Source organism: Ctenocephalides felis, unplaced genomic scaffold, assembly GCF_003426905.1.
Source record: "Ctenocephalides felis isolate EL2017-DRISC unplaced genomic scaffold, ASM342690v1 CF-g0.4_SCAFFOLD_01886, whole genome shotgun sequence".
Classification (NCBI taxonomy): Eukaryota; Metazoa; Arthropoda; class Insecta; order Siphonaptera; family Pulicidae; genus Ctenocephalides; species Ctenocephalides felis.
The window spans coordinates 79862149-79873184 of record NW_020538040.1 but is presented as its reverse complement, the minus strand read 5'-3'; the positions used below and the strand labels follow the sequence as shown (position 1 = coordinate 79873184).

Here is an 11036-nt window from a genome sequence, read left to right as displayed (position 1 = left end):
AAAATTTCATTTTCGATTTTTGGCCGATTATTCTAACTTACCATATGAGAAGTTAATAAATGAATGAATGGTTTATAATATGTTATTTTATGAATTCTTCATAAAATATTTAGCTTTGAAATACCGTGGTAATTGTTGAGTTTTTAATATGATATAATTATGGTTTTTCATGTTAGGGGATTAGGGAAAGTTAGTTATTAATGCATCAACAGTTGTGGTCGGAAAATAGGAAAACAACATTCTTTGTATGAATACAAAGTCTTTCGCAATGTTTTAAACTAGATTTATACTTGTTTATCTAACTCAATTTGGGTTAACAGTTATACCATTTGAACAGTGAGTGGACAGAAAAAGATTTTAAAGAGGGCCTAGCACTTTTACTAGGAAGATCCTTACGATGGCCATGCGCGCAATAATGAAATTTATAACGATTCAACTAACTTGTGGAGGTTACTTGCGTAAAGAATCGCCGCATATAGTTTTGCCTCTTCACTGTTCAAATGGAAATAAATTCTTTGAATGTCTTTATTTTTTTTCTAATCTAATTATTCTTCTCGGGACGTTACCACCAAGATCGACAGTAGGAGAGGACAGAAAGGGAAGAACGAAGCACAAACTTGCTTTTGAAAATAAAGAAGCCTGCACAGTAATAATGCATCATCCAAGGATGTTCTGCTTTTGGACATAACTATAGATTTGGACAATCAAAATTTAATTGTATATAAGAAGATAACGCCTACCTGGACTTATATCCTTTTTGGGTTATGTCGATCTGGTAACTTTTCCAACCCCTTTCAGGCTCATTTAACAGGTACAGATATTTGTTTTACTGCCATACGAAAGTTACGGCTCGGATGAAGCGATCGCTTCGTCATGCGTTTACATGTTATTATGATCACCATACCCCGGTTTGGCCGGGACAGTCCCGGATTACTGATTGTCCCGGGTTTTCGAAAAGTTTGAGTTTGAATTGAATTCACGTAATTACTTGATAATGAAATTACAATTTCCCCTCAAAGATCTGAAAATGATGTTTTGCTTATATGAAACAATGTGTTATGAGTGAGAAAATAACTGAATGCGAAATTCCAAAGGCTGATTAATATGGCCTCTCACGATAATAATAATTTCGAACTTCAAATTTAAATTTTACGAAAATTAAGAAAAATTATGAAAACGAACTTTTTGACTGCCTGAAACATAAATGTTATTTTTTTTTTAATTTATGAAGAATACTGAATAGAATTTAATTCAAGGCTTAAAAGCGAAAAAACATATACATGAATAATAAAGTTTTTACCAAAAGCTAGTAACACTGATTAAAAAAAAATATTTACAAAAAAAGATTTTTATTGTATCCTTTAAATAGTATTTGTTATTTATTTAAGTTATTTAGCTTGAAGAGCTTTCCCTTAACTCTGAGATGAAATGTAATAATTACTGATGCAAATGATAACATTTATAAAACTTATAAAAATGGTATTTCCTAAAATATTATTTTGAACTAAAATAATTAATTTTTGAGTTTGTATGCATCTCAAGTATTTTTAAGGTTTTTAAATATATATATATTTAAGGCAATTACATAAAACAATTGCATTGATCTTGCCTGAATTTTATGTATTATTTCTATCATACATCAGTATTTTTTACAGAATTAGACTATACCAAGTCAAACTTAATCCGGAACAGAGCTCAATCACAGCAAATGCGTGTTCTTACTGTTACAATACAACATCTATCAAAATAAATGTATGAACAAACATATATAAGCCATTGAGCAAAAACCTTTTATACATTTACTATTACAAACACAGAAAAACATTCAGATTGAAATAACAATTTTAAATATTACTAAAACCTAATACGTCAATTTTTCCCTTCTTGCAAAATCAGTTAGCAGCGCGATGTAATGCTTAAGATTAAGCTTAGAAAATAAATGCAGTTTAACTTTGAGATTGGCGGGTACATAATAAGTGTTTGTTGCAAAAAATATCATTTTAGAATTCTTATTTTCCAACTAATATATAAATTTTATCATAAATATTTCGTCAATAATTATTTATATATATTTTCCTAAAAATATCTTTTTAGATAATCACATCAAAAGTTTATATACAAATTTCTATTAATATATTTGTTTTTTTTTGTTACTTTCAATACAACATTAAAGTTTATCATAACTTACATGCAATAAGTTATGATTTCGAGCGTTATACATACATCCTAATATCATACGTTTATACAGTTTATAGATAATAAATGTAGGTAGATTATTAAAGTTTGTTATTCATAAATGATATTTGTTGTTATAGTCGTATTCAGAAGGCCAATTTTTAGATATTTATCGACACAAACATCCATCTCATTTTTTATTAAACGATTTCATTGAATGCGTCTACGTTTTGTCAGCATTTGAGGTCAAGTGCTCGCACAACATTTCAGATCTCCACAGAGTTATAGTTAATAAATTCAATTATTCTATTATTTTTTCAATGAAATCGAAGAATTCATATACATATATGTTTAAATGTATTGCTTAGTGTCTTAGAGGTACATTAGAAGAACTTTGATTTTAATTATAAGGAATTCTGCAAGCAGAACTAGGTGTTACATCAACTTCTGAATTATTTTACAAAAATTTTTTCAATGAAATCGAAGAATTCAAATACATATATGTTTAAATGTATTGCTTAGTGTCTTAGAGGTCCATTAGAAGAACTTTGATTTTAATTATAAGGAATTCTGCAAGCAGAACTAGGTGTTACATCAACTTCTGAATTATTTTACAAAAATTGAATAGCTAAAATAAAGTACATATGGAAGTCGTTTACCGATATAGAATAGATTACGCGATTAATAGTTAGATTACGCATTGGTGTACACAAATTTTCTTCGTACTTATCCAGTACAAATGCATTGTAATGCTAATACAGCCTGACGGGTTTCAGTTGAATTTTCTTAGATATTTGCTATTATTTTTTGTTCAGGCAAAAACGCGCTATCAATTACTATTATATTTGTTATCGAGAATAATACACAAATTGAAAGGTTTTCGTATAAACTATGATGAAATCATTTTTGAAAAAGGTGCGGTTTTCTAAAAATTATCACACACTCGCTGCTAGTATTGAATTTTAATATTGTAGTTTTCAATAACTTGATAATACACCACAAATGAAAGCATAATATATTACATTACTATGAGCTAACTTGTCCTCTTTTCCATATTTTATTTGATCATTTCTTTTACATTTTTGTTTTCGTTCTTTTCTTTAAAATTGTATTTTCTCAAAATATTATCTATCATGCACATTGTAAATGTTTTTTGCCACATTTAAAGTTTTAAATATTTCTAGTATTTATAACCATATAATTTTTCTAATATTCATAACAATATAATATAATTTTTTATAGTCTAAAACGTAATAACTTACAGTCAGTTGATTCATCTTGTATTTCACAGTCATTTCAAGCCGATGATAGATCTTGGTGCGATGAACGGATTATTCGTTTGTATGAAATAATTATTAAACAACTGAAAACGTACATTTTTTCTAAGTGCGGCCAAATACGTCTATACATAATTTTTAATTACCTAAGAACCAGTTGCCGAAGACAGATTTTTCCAGTAAATTACAGCATCGTCATGTTATATTTATTTTTTGTCCACGTGTCACCGTTGGTGGAAGTCCTTATGCAATTCACGTCGAAATTTATAACACCTTCCTGGGTTGTACTGGTTTCCCAGTTTCATCATAGGCCCTGATCAAACACCTGCAATGATCTTGTTACGAGTTCATCTTTTAGACACGCCTCAAGAAATTCTTCGATTGTTATTACGCCATCCTGGTTCAGATCTAATTTTTGGAATACTTTGTCCACCTAAGTAATATATTTATATGTAGCTAAATTAAAATTTTAAAATTAAAAAAAAAAAATTAAAACATTAGAAAAAAAATTTCAAAACAGTCAAATTTTTTCTGAAATGATTCTGAAAAATTTGATATTTTCAAAGTTTTGAAATTTTTTTTTAAGTTTTTATACAAATTTTAGTTTTCGTTACGGGAAGATTTAGCAATTTTCCTTAAGGCGCGATGCCATGCACCAGTATAGTTTTATATATCATTCACCTATTTCGTGCAGGATTTATACTAGGGGATATGACGCATGTGCACTGGATAATTCGCAATATCTTATGAAAATAGTAAGTCGGAATGTATGCATGTGCGTACTTAGGTGTATTTTGCACTATGCAACCAAAGATAATTATTAGATAAACTTGATATAAACGGTAAATGCCAAAAATATCAAATTTCTAGCGACAATTGTCTTTTCAATGTTCATCCCACTCATTTGGTTGTTCCTTCTTCATGTGTGATCGCAAAGCGCTTCTTCGCGCATATTATATATGTTTACAATGTAAACATGTATGTAAACTTTACATCATAATATATATATATTAGGGTGGTCCTTAAAAAGGTCATTTTCGAATTTCCTTGCTCCCAGGGGCTCAAATGGTTCCAAATAGATAAAAAACAATTCTCTGAAAGGTTTAGCTCTTAATATTAACGTTTAGATAGAGCGCAATTCAATCAAAGTTTTGTATGGAAATAGCATGGAAAAATTTTCAAAAATTAAAAAAATGTTTTTTAGATGTAATTTAGCCAACAAATGAATGAATAAAACTCATTCATTTGTCGCTAAGTTATACCTAAAACATTTTTTTTTAATTTTCAAATTTTTTACCATGCTCTTTCCATACAAACTTTGATTGAATTGCGCTCTATCTAAACGTTAATATTAAGAGCTAAACCTTTCAGAGAATTGTTTTTTATCTATTTGGAACCATTTGAGCCCCTGGGAGCAAGGAAATTCGAAAATGACCTTTTTAAGGACCACCCTAATATATATATATATATATATATATATATATATATATATATTATTAATTTTTTGTTTTCAAGCTAAATGGGTACCTGTTCCCTCGCTTTGCGATCATCTTCCAGTTGATGGACTCGCCTCCCAAGTAATTCATGTATCGCTGCTACCACTTCACCTAATTCGCCATGTGATATGCATCCATCACCATTTAGATCATATAATTTGAAGGTCCATCGTAGTCTTTCATACACTGAGCCTCGTAGTAACGTTGACAAAGTAACCAGCAAATCCTATACGAGTTAATAGATATGTAATAACACACGTGTCGTAATAATTGTCAGACGAAACAATTGGATTCGTTATTGTTATTCAATTATAATAATATGTATTATAATAGAGCAGGCAAATCAATCAATAAAAAAAAAAGAATTTACAGTCTGGTTTCTAAAAATACTGGACTATTTTTTTCATATTTCTATTTTACTCACTCGGAAACTAATAGCACCATTGCAATTTACGTCAAAAGCTCTGAAAACGTAATGCGCATATAATGTAGAATCTGTAACAAAATTGTAAGGTTTTAAAGATATATATATATATATATATATATATATATATATATATAAAGTAAGAAAATGACTGAATATACGTACTTCCATGAGGAAAAAATTTTGCATAAATATCTTTGAAACAATCTTCATGTACAACGCCCTCGGGACACTCCTGCAAAATGTGATATTATAACGTTAGCTCATTGGATGCAATTTGGATTCATTGTTACAAGTTTTCAATTAATTAATTTTCAAAGCCTCAAAACCTTAAAAGCCTAAAAGCCTTAAAAAGCTTTTATATTTCGTTCCTGTGCTTTTGGTAAGCAGAGGAATCGTCGGCAAACCCAGATAATTAATCAAAGTTGTCTGTCTGTTATAAGTTGTAGTTTATTTGTAGAATCAACTATTAAACCGTTTGCATAAACCGTGAAATAGAACGACCAACCATGAGGGATAAAATTTTCATATCCATTGGTCAACAGACGGATCAAAATGGTAAAAAAAACTGCTATGCATTTGGTAACTTTGGCAATTGATTTGTTCGATACGTCCAAACTCTTGAATATTCTTATAGCCATTGTGATTTGAATTGGTGATAATAAATTGGCATAATAGTGACTTATAAAAGTTATATGCTCGAGTTTTTTTGACAATAGGCTTCCATCAATGGTGCATTACGAAACTACCTCTAAAATGGCTACATATTATATTTAAAATTTGATTATATCACTTACAGTTTTAAATCCGCGGTACATGACGCGAATTTCTTGCCGAGTGAACTTTGTCTGGCGACAAAGATCCTCGAGGGCCACGGGAACAGGTTTAGGTATCCGAGAGGGCTCCAATTCGTACACCACCTCTTCTATCGGCGTATCTGGTGGTGTTGCCATCACAAGGCAGGCGGCTCACTTTATTTGAATTGGTTAAACGGCCTCAACTTCTTGACACGATTCGCATATAGGATGTATATTTTAATTTTACAAAATAGGATGCAAAATCTAAGCGAATTTGTAAATATTTTAGATCAAGCTGTTATTGCAACTGCTCAAATTCGTTCACCCAACTTAATAGTGAGTAATAGATGATCCACTACTAGCACATTCCGCAATTATTTAATATTAAAATGAAGTTTCTATTAAAACCTAAAATGAAAAATATTTTCATCAATACTCGAAATTTATCACACGTAAAATGTCTCATACACAAAAAGTATATAAATATATATATATATATATATAAACATAATATATATATATATATATATATATATATATATAAATATATATGAGATTCAGTCTTATAAAAATTTAACATACATCTCGTATATATATATATATATATATATAAATATATATATATATATATATATATATATATAAACATAATATATACATACATATATATATATATATATATATATATATATATATATTATATATATACAGGGCCGGTCCTACCTTGAATGCAATGCATGCAAAAATGCAGGCGCACGCCAAAACGAGGTTCGGAAATAAAATTTATAATATATTATTTATATATTTTTTCAAATATAAAATCCAGAATACTTAATAGATTATATTAAATATTTCAACTTAACTATGTGACACAAAAAGCATATTCAGTTTGCAATGTGATATCAATAGAAACAATTAACCAAATAATAACTCTGCAAATTTGTAAATTATTGTTTTGCTTATTATTGTTTAATGTACTTATTAATTTTTTTCTTCGTTTGAAGTTAACGTGGAATCGAAAAAAAAATTATTTAGTGTTCAACCCCGTAAGAGCAAACCTACGAAAGTTTAAATTAATTATTGGGCGTTATTGGTGAAAAATGGCAAGCTGACTTAGTTGAAATGGAACTTTAATAAAGAAAAATATACTAATTATACTACAGAAAACGGAAAATGGGGAATCAGTGCTTAGAAAATGGCTTGTTTATTCCGAAAAATTGACTTGTAATTTTTGTTTTCGTTGCAAATATTTCACATCTGATGAACTTTGAATGTTGAAGACATGCGTGGTTAGGTTTATGGAGCAAATATGAAAAATGGAAGCAAAATGTACTTAGGAACAAAAACCTTTAAGTTTTTTCTATACAAAATTTAATTATTAACTATGCAGAAATAATACAGATACAATTATAATTTGTTTGTTCCCGTATAGTTAAGGGAATAAGTAATTTCTTTGCACCTTTTACTAATCTTTGGACACTTTAAAAAATAATTTAAAAGTTTAATTTTATTGGCCCTTACGATACCAATAAGGAGAAGTTTACGATTCAATTTTGGATATTGTAAATAGTGAAAATTTAATTTAAATTAAAACATGAAATACGAGTGTTATGTTTAAAAATCAAATACTAGTTTTTTTTGCTTTTTTGGCACGATTTGTTCTATAGAATAAATCGCATAATAAATAAGTTAAATGTTTCAAAACCCAAATATTAATATTACAAATACATTAGAAATAATTGAGAATTTAAAAATATTTGATTATGATCAACCCGCGAATCGCCTCGATTTTCTAAATAAATTTAAATCAATGTATTTTATACGCTTTCAGATTTTATCTATTTTTTGTGTATTAAATCCAGAATGACTAAAAATTAATCAAAAAAAAATAACGTAAATGTTTATATAATTTTAACGAAAAACTGTTAAAACATTTAAAACTATTGGGGGGGGGCGCTAGAACAAATCTTGCATGTGGGCGCTGAGAACCCCAGGACCGGCCCTGTATATATATATATATATATATATATATATATATAACATAAAGCTCATAATAAAAAACTGGTTTAAAATGATTACTCTTTTGAAACAGAAATTGTTTAAACAATTGTCATAGCAATAACTTTGTGCCCATTGTTTATACTTCTCTAAATTATCCACAGCATTTCAATTTTAAAGTTTTGAATAATAATATTATATTATATTTGAATCATAATATAATGCTAACTTGTATCATAATATAATGCTAACTTGAATCATAATATATTGATATATACTCTTCTTTTATCTATGATGGATATTATATTATGATCTTTGACTTTGTAAACTGAAAAGGGAAGGGAATCTATAATTAAGAGAAACAAAAACGTTATCGAAAAAACGATCAGAAAAATAATCTTTATAAAATATAAAGTTGCTATTTTACTCCAAAATTTAGAATTTCGACGTCGTATAAATTAACTAATGAATTTAATTACATTCGTTATATTTATATATATATATATATATATATATACTAATTTTTTAATTAAAATCATTTAACATAAAACAATAAAAATAAATCGCATTACTAATTATTTGAAGTATGACGTATTTGTATGGGTATAAATATATGTATAAATAAATATAATATATTTATAGTCTAAATCTTATATATATATATATATATATATATATATATATATAACATAACTTGTATATACCTGGCACATGGTTCCATTTGTTTTGCATATAATATAATAACAAGTAATCTAATTTCGAACACTATTAAATATACAACGCAAGCTTTTATATGGATTCGATAGAGTCTGAAATAGTTTAGTTGTGATGTTTTTCTGCAGACGTGCCACTGAATCACCACATTTCGAACTGTTCATAAATTAGTCTTTGATTCGAGTAAACGATGTTTAGGAACGACGTTTTAGCGTCGGTTCCTAAATGTTTCGGGGGGGTTGAATTTGTATCAATTATAACACTTATTCTGTCCGCCTTGTCAAGCGGGAGCCTTTCCGATGCCTTTCCGTATCGCACTGCGGTGGTTTTTCCGAGCTATATGGCGCATGTCATACTGCGCACTCCTCGGCGCGATGTCCGCCAGCGTACACCGTTAGCCTTTTCTGAACGATCGCGAGGATATTTTCGGGAGATTCTCGGTCAAAACAACTACGAGCACGCGCACGTCTATCTAACTCATCCGTGTTAGACGAAAGAGATCTATTTAACTAGCCGCCCGTTGCTATTTGCTCATTTGCTCATTACAAAACGGACGAACGCCGAACTTTTTTACAGAACGCTACCGTATCAACTAGCCGTAAGTGGAATTCTGTCTTAAGGCAATTAAGGCATCGTGCCTTAAGGCAAATTGCTGGAACTTCCCGTACCAAAAATTATTATTTTTTTAAAAACGATTAACATTTTTGAATTTTTTGAAAAAAAAAAATGAAAATGAAAAAATGAAATGAAAAAATTAGTTTTTTGAAAAAAAAATTTTTTTTTTCTTTATTTTGACATATTGTGGAAGATCTGAACTTTTTTTTCTGAACAATCGTACTGCTTTAACTGCATAGGGACAAAGCGCGTAAGCGCCGCGTCGCTGTCTAACGCATAAGCATTGGTATGGAATCCATAGGAATGTTAACAAAATGTATACTTATTGTTAAAATATCTGATAATTTGATGTGCATATGTCTAATGATCATTTTTGACCGCCAAATGGCCTTTTGTTTTACTTTTTTCATTAGATCTCCGAAACCGCTAGGCCTGCCTTCATGAAAATTTGATCAATTCTTCATCTTGTTAATACAAGTAAAATGTTTTTTAAGTTTTTAAAATCGGACCCTCCGTTCTCTTAAAAACTGTGTTACCGTTTTTGGCACTTTTTGCCCCGTATCTTCGGAACGGCTAGACCTGCCTCCACCAAAAACTAATCAGCACGTCTCCTTATCAATACGAATCGAATGTTTTTTAAATTATTTAAATCGGTAGATCGGTGTTCTCGAAATCGTCGACGAAAGTTTGTATCCAAACACACACACACACACACACATACATCCATTTTTTCTAAGGTATGCCAAAATATTCAGAAACCTTTGAAACGTCGAGAAATGCAAAAATTTTCATTTTCGATTTTTTTGCGATTACTATAACTTGCCCTACGGGAAGTTAAAAAAACTGCTGACATGACCTGTAAACTCTAACATATTCAATTATTTTAATGATCATTTGCATTTTAGTTTATTGTTTGATTATTTATTCAAAACAATATACAACTAGTGGTGCTTGGCATCGTGCCTTAAGGCAAATTGCTGTAACTTCCAGTACCAAAAATTAAAATGTAAAAAAAAGCTTTACATTTTTTTTGTCAAAACTTTGAAAAAATGAGATCTGTGAGAATTTTCAAATTTTTGAAAAAAAAATAGATTTTATTTGTATCTTAATATTTTTTTAAAGTTTTGAACTTTTTGAAAGCAATCGTGAGGTGCGGCTGTTTCAAAGAAGAAATATCGAAGCGCGTAAGTGCCGCATCGCAGTCTAACAGTTAAACATTGGTACAGAATCCACAGAACTGTAAACAACATTTATTATTATAATAATCTTGATAAATTATTTGATAATTTGAAGTGCATATGTCTAATGATCATTTTCGTGCGCCAAATGGCATTTTTTTTACTTTTTTCACTCGATCTCCAAAGCCGCTAGACCTGCCTTTCCAAAAAAGTCGATTTTAATAAGTTCTTCATTTTGTCAATTCAAGTAACAAAAATTGTAAATTATTGAATTCGGACGCTCCGTTCTATCAAAAACTGAATTGCCATTTTTGGCACTTTTTGCACAGGCATGTTTTTTAAATTGCCTTGGCGAAAAACTT

The 11036-nt window shown here is 29.3% G+C and overlaps 1 protein-coding gene across 1 annotated transcript; it reads right to left on the bottom strand.

Moving 5' to 3' along the window:
- Positions 1 to 3228: 3228 nt before the first annotated feature.
- On the bottom strand, positions 3229 to 6528 carry LOC113377004 (Kv channel-interacting protein 1). The gene is made up of 5 exons (XM_026617157.1): positions 6170 to 6528; positions 5538 to 5607; positions 5373 to 5443; positions 4980 to 5174; positions 3229 to 3885 (listed from the first exon to the last, which is right to left on the bottom strand). Exons 1-5 carry the CDS (start codon positions 6323 to 6325, stop codon positions 3757 to 3759), a joined length of 621 nt encoding a protein of 206 aa, XP_026472942.1. The 5' UTR covers positions 6326 to 6528; the 3' UTR covers positions 3229 to 3756.
- Between the last annotated feature and the right edge of the window lie 4508 nt (positions 6529 to 11036).